The 15,705-nt window shown below is 47.4% G+C and overlaps 1 protein-coding gene across 4 annotated transcripts in view; it reads right to left on the bottom strand.

Annotated features, from left to right (window-relative positions):
• LOC140409078 (long-chain-fatty-acid--CoA ligase ACSBG2-like) overlaps positions 1-15,705 on the bottom strand; it is a 278,888-nt gene that overhangs the window by 35,700 nt on the left and 227,483 nt on the right. For all 4 annotated transcript variants that reach the window (XM_072497172.1, XM_072497171.1, XM_072497170.1 and 1 more), the window contains 2 exons: positions 7,900-8,117; positions 1,249-1,388 (listed from right to left, as the gene is read on the bottom strand). In XM_072497172.1, coding sequence (XP_072353273.1) covers positions 1,249-1,388; positions 7,900-8,117 — 358 coding nt within the window. The remainder of the gene's footprint in view (positions 1-1,248; positions 1,389-7,899; positions 8,118-15,705) is intronic.

A 15,705-nucleotide genomic window follows, 5' to 3' on the forward strand; every position in this document is an offset into this window, starting at 1 on the left:
GGAATCCAGGAAGGTAGAAGAATTGAGGTAAAGCTTTTGATAAGGTCCCACTCGAGTTAGTAAATTAAATTAGAGCACATGGGATTTGGGGAACTATACTAGTGGGGATTGAGAATTTGTTAATAGACAGAAAATAGAGAGCAGGAATAAAAAAAGATAATTTTCAGGATGAAAGTTACTAGTGGGCTATTGCAAATAGCAGTACTAGGTCCACAGCTGTTCACAATGTATATAAATGATTTGTATGTGGCGACCAAAAGTAATACTTCTAAATTTACTGATGATACCAAACTGTGAGTGGAGGAGAATGCAAAGAGTTTTTAAGAGGATTTGGATAGGCTAATTGAATGGGCTAGAAAATGGCAGATGGAATAAAATATGGGAATAAACGTGAAGTTATTCACTTTGGCAGATACAACAAAGGCAGAATATTTCTTAAATAGTGAGGGGTTGGGACGTGCATGCAGATGCAGCAAGAGATAAGGAAGGCAAATGGTATGGTGAACTTCATCACAAGGGGATGAGAGTACAGGAATGAATGATGTCTTGCTGCAGTTATATAGGGATGTTTTCTGGTCCCACCCACTATGGAAATCGTCGCAGGCAGAACGGAAAATGTGATGGAGCATTTAACGGTCCGTGATGAATCTTTAGAATTCTCCAACCGAGAGAACTGTGAAGCTCAACCATTGAGCATGTTCAAGATAGAAAACAATAAATCTCTGGAGACTAATGACATTAAGGGATATGGAGCTAATGCAGGAACATGGCATTGAGGTAGATTATCAATCATGAGGTAATGGTCTAGGGGAGCAGGCTCAATGGGCCAAATGGCCTACTCCTGTTCCTATATTCCTAAACCAACCATTGAACAACAATGGAGACCTCAATGGACCAAACGGCCTTTTCCTACTCCTATATTTATGTTCATGAGGTTTTAGTCCAGCACCCCAAGCAGTTTATTTGTGAGGTCCAACTCAAAGGTCAGAAGTCAAATATTGCAGCCTCAAGCAACATTCATGCTCAACTGCCCTCATTAGACAATGTTTTGCCTAATCTTGTGGAACAAAAAGAATAATGCTCTTTGGAATTATTGTGTAGAGGTTCTTGCATTAACATCCATCACGTAATAACAAGGACAATAGAAACACTCATGATTTGGTGCCCCCACAAAAGAAAAGGAGTAAAGCATTGGAACATCCAATATTCACAGATAAAGAGTGTTAGAATCTGCAAAATGACACTTACCTTCAGAGTGAGAAGCATGGAGAGAAATTTCCTTTTATCGCCAATAAGCATGGCATTGCTGATGATTGGTAGTTTTGACTTAACAGAATCCTCAATGGGGACTGGAGCTATGTTCTCTCCACCAGCTGTGATGATCAACTCTGCAATAATAGAATGGAAAGTCACGGATACAGCAAGTCCTCATTTTAAGTTGAGTTTGGGTTCATGGAAATCGTAACTTTTAGTGAAAATAACTTAAAGGAATCATGGGTCCCCAAAGGAGTCATGGTTAAAGTTGGAGGTAGGTTCTGTCAGACAATTCTTGCTCGGGAAAAAATGTACACGTTGAATTACTGTACCAGTTGTGTGCAGCACTGTGCATTCCTATCTGAAATAATTTGCAAAATAAAATGAATCACTAAATATAAAATAAATCCTGTATAAATTCAAATTGGATATCAGTCACTCGCCTCAATGTTTCAAAACATCCGATTTCAATGCTAGGCTGATGACTTTTCTTTGCAGCAGTAGGTACATTACCAGTACTTGCTAAGCATTTCTGGCTCATATTTTGAAAGTAAAATTACTTGCCCTAAAACTCATCTTCTTCACTAATGTCCTTTAGGAAAGGAAATCTGCCATCCTTACCTGGTCTGGTCTACACGCGACTCCAGATCCACAGCGATGTGGTTGATTCTTAAATGCCCTTTGAAATGGCCCAGCAAGCCACTGAGCTCAAGAAAAATTAGGGATGGGGAATTAATGATGGCCCAGCCAGCGAAACCCACATCTCATGAATGAATTAAAACAAAATCTCTGGCAGTAAGCATGATGGTATTGCATTACAGTGTAGGAAATTATTTCCTGAGAGTGCAAATTCAGTCCTCAACTCCTGTGACTTCTCAAAGCAGAGATAAAATGTTTGCCAACAAACACACACCTGGTATGTTTTAATAACATGGGGCCACATGTAAATAGTCAAACAGTACAGTTGTGGTAACCAATTATTGGGGGCCCAATGTTAACAGGCCTCGTAGCTGTGTATATATTTCTTATGTATTCAGACCTGATTACTCGGTTTTCCCTTTCATCATTTTATTTTTTTCTGTTTGTATGCTTTTTATTCTTTTACCTTTCTGTAATGTTGTCACAATCAAATGCAAAAACCAAGAAAAATATGTATTTTTAAATGGTGGCCATAAAATTTGCACAATTCCTTTTGCTCTTCTCAGCAAGTTAACAGCAGTACTGGAATATATGGGCCAGACCTAGATTTAATAAATTGGCTCAGCTGTCCACTTAACGTATGGGTCACGGATGGGCAATAGTTTTCTCCCGGGGGCACATAAGAATTTTGGTGTGTCTTCACGTGCCGTATATCTGTTTTGTAACAAAAGTACCTCACCATTTAAAAAGATACTTTAAATATGTGAAGAGGGAAGTCTCTCCTGGGCACCAAAAAGGGAGGTGAAGTCAGGTGTCTTCACTGTTGTAATACGGAGCACTGCTACAAGGTGATCATCACCGATGGTGGATATGTTCTTGAATTTATCGAATTTCATGACAGAAAATATTTATTCCCTGAAGCAAATTTTGGGCATGAGCTATGTTCTTTGGGAAGTGTTGTTCACAGAGAGATGCGCAAAACCTTGGATGTGGCGCTGATTTGAATCGCTCTGCAAGGAATAAGTCAGACTGCAAGTCAATAAGCTCAAGTTGGATGTCACTTGGAGCGTGGTCTACATTGCATGTGAAAGGAGAGGAGATCAAAGCCACTTCATTTTCTACCTCCCCAAAACCCTTGATGCGGCAGGAAAATTCAGCATGCAAAGCAAGCGGTAGAAACACATATGTTCAGGTTCTGATCAGATATTGTTGCAAAGTGGGCAAGTGAATGAACTTCCGGTCTTTAATTTGATGGAGATTTTAAAAAAAACTTTGTCATGAAGGCCTCAACATGGGAATGCCTGTCATGAGCAAAACGCCTCTTTCCTTGTAGTTTAGAACTCAGTTCATTACTGTGATTCATGACATCAATAACAAACGTGAAATTAGCCAGCTAATTCACACCACTCAATTGTGGAAAATGCACGTATTCACCTTACAAATCAATCTCTGCTTTCAGGTTTCATACATTTTTCAGAGCTTTCACCAAACTAAGCGATCTATTATTTGTATGGTAGAGAACATCCGTGCACTCCGACTTAGACTCCTCTAACAAAGAGACAAAGCGCCTGTGGTTTAATGCTCTTGCTCTAACAAAGTTGATGAATTTTGCAACTGTGTCCACCCACGACATTGTTTAATTTCAGAACACCATTGCAGAGAACCTCTTGGTGAATAATGCAGTGCAGAAAAATGATTTTCTCCTCTGGATCCATTTCTTTCAGGAGCAGCGAGGGTCCCAACACTGAACTCTGGGGAACTCCACTACAGACCTTTCTCCAATCTGAAAAACAACCATTTATCTCTGCTCTCTGTTCATTAACACTCAACCAATTTCTTATTAAAGTGCCTACTTCCCCCTTTATTCCACGAGTTCAGATTTTGCTCACAGGTCTGTTGTGTGGCATCGTATCAAATGCTTTTTAAAAATCCATATGCACCACATCAACAGCATTGCCCTTATCAACTTCCTTGGTTACCTCCTGAAAAATCTCCAGTTAAACATGATCATCCCTAAATGAATTTTCATGCTGCATTATACATATACATTGCTATATTTGAATCCACAACTGAATATAAGAACTTCCTTACGCACTTTATTGGGCTCCATTCCATGCTTAAATTCACCTTTGAAATGGAGCAATCAAATGAGCTCCCTTTGCTAGAAGTGCTAGTTGAGAAATCAGTCAATGGGTTCTGTACCACTGACCATCGTAAACCCACCTTCACTGGTAAATTTACTCATTGTGATTCCAACAGTTCCATGTGCTTCAAGGTTGGCCTAATTGGCAATCTCAGAAATAGGGCTTGAGCCATTTGCTCACTGTGCAAGCTTGATGTTGAAATAGGGCATGTCAAAGGCATCCTGTGGGGTAATAGCTACTCTGATCAGATCATTGTGTGCTGACTTTCGTGCAAACCCATGAATGCCTAAGACCACCACTTTTCGTCCTATAAAGTGCCCATTCTACCTCAGATTACCCTGGAAGGGAAAGGCACCTGAAAAATCTGAGCAGCAGGCGAAGCTAGCTATTTCATGTTGCAACTATATAGTAGCAATACGAGTGATTTTCTCCACTATCGGGATACTGCCATCGAGCCAAAAAGATGTTCTACCTAACACACAAATGAGTACTGTTCAGTGCTAGTGTGATACCCATGCGTCCCAATCATTTGAACATAGAATTTACAGTGCAGAAGGAGGCCATTCGGGCCATCAAGTCTGCACCGGTGCTCTTGGAAAGAGCACCCAACCCAAGGTCCACACCGCCACCCTATCCCCAGAACCCAGTAACCCCACCCAACACTAAGGGCAATTTTGGACACTAAGGGCAATTTAGCATGGCCAATCCACCTAACCTGCACATCTTTGGATTGTGGGAGGAAACCGGAACACCAGAGGAAACCCACGCACACACGGGGAGAATGTGCAGACTCCGCAGACAGTGACACAAGCTGGGAATCAAACCTGGGACCCTGGAGCTGTGAAGCAATTGTGCTATCCACAATGCTACCGTGCTGCCCAAATTGATGGATCATATCAAACAGTACACCCCTTCAGCTGTTCTCAACTAACCCGTGCTTATAAAACACAAAATATAAAGTGAGATTTTCTGGCCATTCCTGCCACCAGGATCTCTGGACCACCAAAGTTGATCCCAGCCATGGGTTCTCTGGCAGTGGGATTGGATAGCCATGACAATTGCCATTGACTTTGGCAGGATTGAAAGATCCCACCTGTGACCAATGGTGAGCAGCCTCCACCACGGGAAATCTGGCTTTGGGGGAAGGGGGTAACTAACAAATTCCAACCATAGTGTCCAACATTAGATGCGATTCCACGATTGGGCAACACTTGCTAAACAATCCTGATTGCGCCAGGAATACACTGATTATCACAGTTGGACTCTCTGTGGCTCACTTATGCATGCTAAAAGCCACAAATATTCACACAGGGCCCTGCTCCTTGCAAACAGAAGGAACAAATCCACAAATGACGCTTTTTCAATTGAACAATAGTTTGCAGAATAGCCATTCCCTGGTTCATTCACCATTGAAATGCTTTGACCAATCAAATTGTCTAGACTGGTTTGAATTTGAAACAAAAACTTGGCAGTTAACAGCCAACGGTTCTCTGCTGCACTCTTCATGACAACCAGAGTCCATTTTTAACCCAGAGTCCTCTCTTCTCACGCAGTACAAATTGTTGTTCCCTTTACTGCTGGTTTATCTTGTGCAGCTGCACTTGAAAGCTGCAATATGAAAGCTTTAACAGCATGTCCCATTTTTCAGTAATACTCAAGTTCTGTACAACTGACTATTTGTATCCCGAGGTGACTATGCTACTGAGCCCCCAACCCCACTGGAACCTCTGGCTACCCCTTCCACAACCCCAAATTGCCCAATCACCTCCCTGCCTAAACCCCTAATCCCCACCCCCCCATACTGGACTACCTCGGACTAACCTCCAAACACCCCCAACCCCATTCCCTTCCGACTCAACCAACCATCCAAGCCTGGTCTACCCCGTCGTCTGAAACAACTATCCCCCAAGCCCACAACAACCCACTCTACCTCTTCATCTACTTACCTGCCACTCTACTCCCTCACACACTTACCTGCCATCCTAACCACTCACACACTAAACTGCCACTACCTGCTTTGTGTACTCTTGGAGTGATTGCTAGTATGTGTGACGTGTCTTCCCTAGAAAGACTGTAATCTTACTCTGGGAGTTGCTTTAAACTGGTTTATTTACATAATACACAAGATAGGTTGCAGATTAGGTATGTCTCTCCTAAGAGTTCCATTCCGAAAGTCTAGCACATGACTGCTGGTATCATTGACACATGGCTGCATCACTCATTCTACAAACCCATTACACTACCACTTCACTCCCTTAGCTGCCACCCTACACACCTCAGTCGCTTACCTTCCACCCTATCCCATCACCCACCCTCCTGCCAACCTACCCTCCCACTCCCTCACTCCAACCCTTCATTTTCCTGGTGCCCTACCCCCTCCACCACCCGCCACCCTACCCTCTCACCCCCCATCTCTTTCCTCCTCACCCACTTACCTAACACACTTAACTTCTCTCCAAATAACAGAGTTAGTCTGACTACCATACTGCATGTGAAGGAATCCTAAAAAAAAATAATTGATCCCATAGTTTATTTGTTCCACTTTCTCTGAAGGATTACCTTCAGTTGTAGTTGGCAACTGCTCACAGTGACGCACAAAATCATCAACTCCTTGCAGCTTTCCCAAAAGTAGCCATCATGCACGATGTTAGGATAGTAGCCCTTAATAAAACTGTGGTCAATTTTGATTTATTGGGACTTCTTGCTGTATATTTCAGAGCCAAGCTCTTCGGTGGGGAGCACAATGGGATTGCTTCAGAGATTTAGGATGTTTTCAGGGTACAAATTTAATGGAGGGAAAAGTGAGTACTTTGCGGTCTTCCCTCTGGGAGTGGGAGTGGAGGTGGGGAGGCTGTCATTTCAGCTGGCAGCATCTCATTTTAGGTCTCTGGAAGTGCAAGCGGCCCAGGGGTGCAGGCAGTAAAAATGAATGTTTTGCCACGATTCAATGCCTGCCGGTCTTTTTGCCCAGGGTATTTTTTAGGGGGGTGGATAGGCTCATCTCCTCGTTTGTTTTTGGGGGGGGGGGGGGAAGGTAGCTAGGATTAGGAAGGTGATACTGCAGAGGGGACAGCAGGCAGGAGGGGGTTAGGCCTCCCAAATTTGATGCATTATTGGGTGGCGAATGCAAAGAAAATTCAAGGATGGAACAGGGAGGGTGGGCTTTGTGGGTGAGGATGATGGAGGCGGACTCTTGCAGGGGGTGGGGGTTGCGGACACTGGCATCAGCGCCAATCCCAAAGGCCCCTGGGAAGTATTCGGTGAGTCTATTGGTGGTGGCCACATTGACTGTTGAGGGAGGGGTGTGGGGGGGATTTGGTGGGTTGGGGGGGTTTGTGGGGTTGTTGTAAATTGTAAAACTGTTCAAAAGAAAAAATTCTGATTTAGTGGAATGAAGTCATGCAAGTCGTCTAGAGCAATCTTTAGATTTCCTGCTGGCTCAACAGAGTTGTGAGTAATTGCACCATTCAGAGTCAGAAGATTTTCAGGTCAATTGCAGGTCTTTAACAGGTTAGCTGATTTCAGCCAGTATGTTGTGGGACTATGGTTGTCCTCAGCTGGCATGAATAATAATCATTTAAGGTTCCCAACTGTGACTACTGCCAGTAACCACATCCAGAAAGTGTCCACAGGCGAAATTGGTGATTCCCCGATATCGGATGACCTGTCAAAACATACACTACCCCCGATACCAGATGAACTGCCAAGACTGACACTATCGTCCCTAAAAAATGGAGAATGGTCAATTCGAAAAAATAAGAGAGTGACCAACATCCTAGCACTATGACTCAGCAAAGAGCTGATTATTTCAGAATAGGATGGTGGGGATGAATCTGCCAGAAATTTTTTTTAAATGAGTTACCTTTTATTCTGCCTGTAATATACAGAAAGTCATCTTCATCAAATTTTCCCAAGTCTCCAGAGTGTAACCAGCCCGCTTTATCGATCGCTTCTCTAGTCTGCTCGCCCATATTCAGGTATCCCATGAAGATATTTCTGCCCCAGAAACAGATTTCTCCACTCCCCAGTTCATCCGGCTTGTCAATCTTAGTTTTGCATCCATCCATCGTCTTTCCACAGCTGGAGGGATTGTAAAAGAAAAGAGCTTCAAGCTTAACAGCTTAAATGTACCAACTGAAAATACAGCCAGGTAAATGTATCAAATAGTGATGACAAGCTTTGAATAGAGTCAACAGGAAAGAAATATAAATTTAGGATCATTCACCTCACAACAGTTACCATTGATAATAACCCATCATTCTAACCCACAGTAAATATACCTCTGACAGTAGATAAACAACAAGGCAACACTATACAGTAACACCTCCTTCCCATCCCTTCCCAAAGGGAAAGATTGATAGAAGGAAAGGATAGTCAAAAACCTGAGGACCAATCAAGTTTCCTTTACATTAGGCAGAACCTAGTGCTGACTTTAAACAAATATATTTTTCAAAGCGCAACATGGAAAAGCTGAGAAAACTAGCAAGGTGAAGAAAAAAACCCAAAAGACAGTATCACAGAATCGCAGAGATAAATCAGATGGAGAGATGATGATATAGCATAATGTCACTGATCAATACACATTCACAAGCTGCCGGTCGAATCACATGGGGGGAGGGAGGTTGGCGAGGGAGTCCTGACTCATGTAACCTCATTAAATCGAAGTTTCTGGTGCTATATTTAAGCAGAGGCTAAATTATGCATACACACTCTGCAGACCAGCAATATGGTTGATATGCCATCAATGAGCACACGACGAGTGGTGAACGTAACTGAGGCTTTAATAAACTAAACAGAAAGCCTCTGGGTCAGAGGCGGAGACCAGCCACCTTTATACCGGGCCCGTGGGGAGGCGGAGCCATCGGGCAGTGGTTTACCACATTACATATAATACAGTCGCTGTTTACCATAATACACATATTATACACTACAGTGATTTACCACATTCACCCCGTTAAAAAAAAAAAGAGTCCAGTGGGGGTGAAGTGGACTTAAAGATCAAGTCTGTCGGGAGCTTTGACCTTCTGCCGTGATCACCTCAGTCCCAGCTGTGGTGTGGGCACCGGTGTCGAGACCTGCGTGTCCGGGAGCGTGTTGTCCTCTTCTTCACCCAGTTGTTGAGTCGGTGGAGGGGGGGGGGGGGGCGGTGTATGGGCGGGGGTGGTGGTGATGGTCACCGGTGAGCCTGCGGGTGCCAGTTCTTGAAGTAGGTGGGTAGAGGTGGGGGGGGGAAGACGGTGTAGGGTCGCGGGTGGTGATGCTGGTCGCTGGGGAACCTGCAGGTGCCAAATCCCGGAGTGAGACTGTGTCCTGTCGCCCGTCATGATATGCCACATAGGCATATTGTGGATTGGCATGGAGGAGCAGGACCTTCTCGGTGAGGGGATCTGATTTATGACTTCTCGCATCCTTCTGGAGGAGGACAGGCCCTGGGACTATCAGCCAGGACAGGAGCGAGACTCCGAAGGTGGACTTCCTGTGGAAGGCAAACATACGTTTGTGAGGGGTCTCGTTGGTGGCAGTGCCCAGGAGCGACCGGGTGGAGTGGAGCGCATTGGAGAGGACCTCCTGCCAGGGGGAGACTTCTAGATCGTAGGGCCAGGAGGACGGCCTTCCAGACCGTCGTGTTTTCCCTCTCCACCTGTCCGTTGCCCCACGGGTTGTAGCTGGTCGTCCTGCTGGAGGCGATGCCCTTGCTGAGCAGAAACTGACGTAACTCATCCCTCATGAAGGAGGAACCCCGATCGCTATGGATGTAGGTGGGGAACCTGAACAAGGTGAAAAGACTGTGCAGGGCCTTGATGATGGTGGCAGAGGTCATGTCAGGGCACAGGATGGCGAAGGGGAATCTTGAATATTCGTCAACAATGTTGATGAAGTACACGTTACGGTCAGTGGAGGGGAGGGGCCCTTTGAAGTTGATGCTGAGGCGCTCAAAGGGGCAAGAGGCCTTTACCAGGTGCGCTCTGTCAGGCCGATAGAAGTGCGGTTTGCACTCCGCGCAGACCTGGCAGTCCCTGGTCACGGACCTGACCTCCTCGATGGAGTAAGGCACGTTGCGAGCCTTGATAAAGTGAAAAAAACAGGTGACCCCCGGGTGACAGAGGTCATTGTGGAGGGCCCGAAGTCGGTCTACTTGTGCGCTGCCACATGTGCCGCGGAATAGGGCATCTGGGGGCTCATTGAGCTTCCCAGGTCGATACTAGATATCGTAGTTGTAGGTGGAGAGCTCAATCCTCCACCTCAGAATCTTGTCTTTCTTGATCTTGCCCCGCTGTGTATTGTTAAACATGACAGCAACCGACCGTTGGTCAGTGAGGAGAGTGAATCGCCTGCCGGCCAGGTAATGCCTCCAATGTCGCACAGCTTCTACAATAGCTTGGGCTTCTTTTTCGACAGAGAAGTATCGAATTTCGGAGGCATGGAGGGTACAGTAGAAGAAAGCCACGGGCCTGCCCGCTTGGTTGAGGGTAGCGGCCAGAGCAAAGTCTGACGCATCGCTCTCCACCTGGAACGGAATGGACTCGTCCACAGCGTGCATTGCGGCTTTGGCAATATCTGCCTTGATGCGGTTGATGGCCAAGCGGGCCGTCAGAGGGAAAATGGTGGATTTAATAAGTGGACGGGCCTTGTCCGCATAATTGGGGATACACTGGGCATAGAAAGAGAAGAACCCCAGGCATCTCTTCAGGGCAGTGGGGGAGGGAGAGTTCCAGGAGGGGGAGTTCCAGGAGGGGGCGCATGCGGTCGGGGTCGGGCCCTAGGACGCCGTTTTCCACAACGTAGCCAAGGATGGCTAGGAGGGTTGTGCGGAAAACGCATTTTTCCTTATTGTAGGTGAAGTTCAGGAGTTTAGCGGTGTGGAGGAAGTGCCAGATCATAGAATTTTTATCATAGAATTTACAGTGCAGAAGGAGGCCATTCGGCCCATCGAGTCTGCACCGGCTCTTGGAAAGAGCACCCTACCCAAGGTCAACACTTCCACCCTATCCCCATAACCCAGTAACTCCACCCAACACTAAGGGCAATTTTGGACACTAAGGGCAATTTATCATGGCCAATCCACCTAACCTGCACATCTTTGGACTGTGGGAGGAAACCGGAGCACCCGGAGGAAACCCACGCACACACGAGGAGGATGTGCAGACTCCGCACAGACAGTGACCCAAGCCAGAATCGAACCTGGGACCCTGGAGCTGTGAAGCAATTGGGCTATCCACAATGCTACCGTGCTGCCCGGATATTTTAGTCATGGTCCTGCTGGTCATGGCCGCAGATGGTGACATAATCTAAGTACGGGAACGTGGCCCGCAGCCCGTACTGGTCAACCATTCGGTCCATTCCTCGTTGGAAGACCGAGAGCCCATTAGTGACACCAAAGGGGACCCTGAGGAAGTGGTCGAGGCAGCCATCTGCCTCGAAGGAGGTACTCCGGGCGGATAGGGAACTGATGGTACGCGGGCTTCAAGTCAACTGTGGAGAAGACTCGATACTGCACAAGTCTGATTGACCATGTCAGATATGCGGGGGAGGGGGTACGCATCGAGCTGCATGTACCGGTTGATGGTCTGACTGTAGTCGATGACCATCCAGTGCTTCTCCCCAGCCTTGACGACCACCACTTGGGCTCTCCAGGGGCTGGTACTAGCCTCTCATAGGAGTCGCTGGACCTCCGACCTGATAAAGGCCCTGTCCCGGGCACTGTATCATCTGCTCCTAGTAGCGACGGGCTTACAGTCCGGGGTGAGGTTAGCGAAGAGCGAGGGTGGGGCAAGGGTCGTGAGGCTACAAACGGTGAGGGAGGGGCAGGGGTCCGCCGAACTTTAAATAAGGCTTTGGAGGTGGCACTGGAAGTCGAGCCCCAGTAATAGGGCAGCGCAGAGATGGGGAAGGACGTAGAGTTTGAAGTTAGTGTACTCTATGCCTTGTACAGTGAGGGTCGCAACACAGTACCCCCGGATTTCTACTGAATGTGATCCGGAAGCCAGGGAGATTTTCTGGGTCGCAGGTAAAATTGGGAGGGAGCAGCGCCTTACTGTATCTGGGTGTATGAAGCTGTCTGTGCTCCCGGAGTCTAAAAGGCAGGCCGTCTCGTGCCTGTTGATCCGGACGGTCATCGTACATTTTGTGAGGTGATGAGGCCGGGATTGGTCGATCATGATGGAGGCGAGCTTCGGTAGGCGGTCGGTAGGCCAGTCAGAGGTAGCGGCGGCCAGCATACGACCGGGTGAGCAGGGCTCCCGGGAGGCTGCGGAGTGGTCCCCATGGGTCGTAGGTGGCAAGAGATGGCGTCAAAGATGGCTGCCCCTATGGGTCACGTGTGGCGGGTGGAGTACAAGATGGCGTTAAGGGGCCGCACATGGCGGGCAAAATCAAAGATGGCGGCACCCACGGGTCGCGCATGGCGGGTGGCGCAGCAGCTGGGGACGGCCCCGACGGGCAGCAGGCAGCGCTGCTGGGCCTAGGAGTTTTAGGCAGAGATCGGACCTGGCTGCCTTTCGCAAAGTGGCCCTTCCTCCCACACCCGTTGCAAGTCACGTTCCGTGCAGGACAGCGTTGTCTGGAAAAGTAGCACTTCGGGCTTCCGACATTGGCGGGCTGCTGCGCGGCACAGGCTTGCGCCGCACTTGGGTTGGATGATGGCAGCGTCCATGAGGGTGCCACGTGGTCGGAGGTGTAGGCCTTCATGTTCTGGAAGGCCACCTCCAGCGGGTTTGAGAGCTGTCTGTCTCTGGGAGGCCGAGTGTACCCCCTTCTAGCAATCGCTGGCTGATGTAGTTTGATTTCATGCCTGCAACATAAGCGTCCCGGATCAATAGCTCCGTGAGTTGGGTAGCCGATACCACCTGGCAATCACAGTTCCGACTGAGTACCCGCAAGGCGCGCAGGAATTCTGCTAGTGATTCCCCAGGGCATTGTCATCTCGCAGCAAGAAGGTGCCTCGCATACACTTCGTTTACAGACTTTACATAGTGACCCTTCAGCAGCATTATCGCCTCCGTATATGAGGGGGCGTCCCTGATGAGAAGGAAGACTTGCGGGCTCACCCGTGCGTTGAGGATCTGCTGCTTTTGGAGGTCGGTGAAGTCTTCGGTGGAGGATCCGAGGTACACTTCGAAGCAGCTTAGCCAGTGCTCGAATGTTGTAGTGGCGTCGGCTGCCTGTGGGTCCAGCTCCAGGCGATCAGGCTTGAGCGATGAATTCATCTTAGATGTTTAGTTTATTAAATAGATATGCCATCAATGAGCACACGACGAGTGGTGAACGGAACTGAGGCTTTAATGAACTAAACAGAAACTGGATCAGAGGCGAAGACCAGCCACCTTTATACTGGGCCCTTGGGGAGGCGGAGCCATCAGGCAGTGGTTTACCACATTACATGTAATACAGTAGCCGTTTACCACAACCCACATTTTACACTACAGTGGTTTACCACATGGTAAAGCCATGTCAAAGAACAAAGAACAAAGAAATGTACAGCACAGGAACAGGCCCTTCGGCCCTCCAAGCCCGTGCCGACTATGCTGCCCGACTAAACTACAATCTTCTACACTTCCTGGGTCCGTATCCTTCTATTCCCATCCTATTCATGTATTTTTCAAGATGCCCCTTAAATGTCACTATCGTCCCTGCTTCCACCACCTCCTCCGGCAGTGAGTTCCAGGCACCCACTACCCTGTGTGTAAAAAACTTGCCTCGTACATCTACTCTAAACCTTGCCCCTCTCACCTTAAACCTATGCCCCCTAGTAATTGACCCCTCTACCCCGGGGGAAAGCCTCTGACTATCCACTCTGTCTATGCCCCTCATAATTTTGTAGACCTCTATCAGCTCGCCCCTCAACCTCCTTCATTCCAGTGAGAAGAAACCGAGTTTATTCAACCGCTCCTCATAGCTAATGCCCTCCATACCAGGCAACATTCTGGTAAATCTCTTCTGCACCCTCTCTAAAGCCTCCACATCCTTCTGGTAGTGTGGCGACCAGAATTGAACACTATACTCCAAGTGTGGCCTAACTAAGGTTCTATACAGCTGCAACATGACTTGCCAATTCTTGTACTCAATGCCCCGGCCAATGAAGGCAAGCATGCCGATTGCCTTCTTGACTACCTTCTCCACCTGTGTTGCCCCTTTCAGTGACCTGTGGACCTGTACTCCTAGATCTCTCTGACTTTCAATACTCTTGAGGGTTCTACCATTCACTGTATATTTCCCTACCTGCATTAGACCTCCCAAAATGCATGACCTCACATTTGTCCAGATTAAACTCCATCTGCCATCTCTCCGCCCAAGTCTCCAAACAATAGAGGCATACAAAATGATCAGGGGGTTAGATAGGGTGGACAGTGAGAGCCTTCTCCCGCGGATGGAAATGGCTAGCACGAGGGGACATAGCCTTAAACTGAGGGGTAATAGATATAGGACAGAGGTCAGAGGTAGGTTCTTTACGCAAAGAGTGGTGAAGCCGTGGAATGCCCTACCTGCAACAGTAGTGAACTCGCCAACATTGAGGGCATTAAAAAATTTATTGGATAAGCATATGGATGATAATGGCATAGTGTAGGTTAGATGGCTTTTGTTTTTTGACTTCCCATGTCGGTGCAACATCGTGGGCCAAAGGGCCTGTACTGCGCTGTATCGTTCTATGTTCTATGTTCTAATCTAAATCCTGCTGTATCCTCTGACAGTCCTCATCGCTATCCGCGATATGCTATCCGCGATGTCAAATCCTTCAGGAGAAGAGAGCCCTCAATGCCTCAATTCAGCCACAGCTCCCTGGTGACTCTCCTTTGTGATATGCCATGCGGCCTCAAGACCAAGGTCATGTGACCAGCGACGACCATATAAGGGGAGACACATCTGGCCATGATCAGAAGATTGCGGATGGGAGTAAGACATACAAGTGGATGTTCGGTGCTAGGTGTAGTTCCATAGGAGTAATAAGGAGACTCCATGATAACATGCTCTGTAACAGATTGCTACCTTACCACACGAGACTCAATAAAGATCCTGGTCTAGGTGTTTAGTGGAATCCTTTGGAAGGCCCAGAAGACCAAACACAACATCCTCCAGGCTGTCTGCGAATGGCAAGATGTACTCCTCTCCAAGCATGGAACCAGGTGAGTGAACAGCCTGACCTACCTCGCCTGCCAGGGAGGATGGGAGGAAGTTGCCAAGGAAGTTGGGGGCACACTGAATATAACTGCACTGCAGTGCAGAAAGAGATAAATTATCTCATGTGCTCTGCCAGGGTAAGCCCCCTATTCAGCCCCACCGCTCCACGCTCCCCAGTACATAATAAATCTGATCCCATTTCCAGTTTTATCTAGCTTTGACAAAGAGTCATCCAGACTCGAAAGGTTAGCTCTCCTCTCCATAGATGCTATCAGACCTGCTGAGATTGTCCAGAATGTTGTGTTTTTGGTATTTAAGTCAACCTTTTACTCTGTTTTAAAAACATTTTCTTGAATGCATTTTCAAAATAAACGGAACTAAGAAACGAACAAGCCAACCTCGGCAACAAGAAACACCCCCCCCCCCCCCCCCACCACTGCCACCCAGGCATCCGACCGCCTTTTTTCCAGTTTTTCACCCCCTCACCCAAACAGAAAATAACCCCCTCCCCTGGGATCAGAGATATACAGCAGGAAATCCTCCATGTACAAAG

Source organism: Scyliorhinus torazame, chromosome 3 (genome assembly GCF_047496885.1).
Source record: "Scyliorhinus torazame isolate Kashiwa2021f chromosome 3, sScyTor2.1, whole genome shotgun sequence".
Lineage (NCBI taxonomy): Eukaryota > Metazoa > Chordata > Chondrichthyes > Carcharhiniformes > Scyliorhinidae > Scyliorhinus > Scyliorhinus torazame.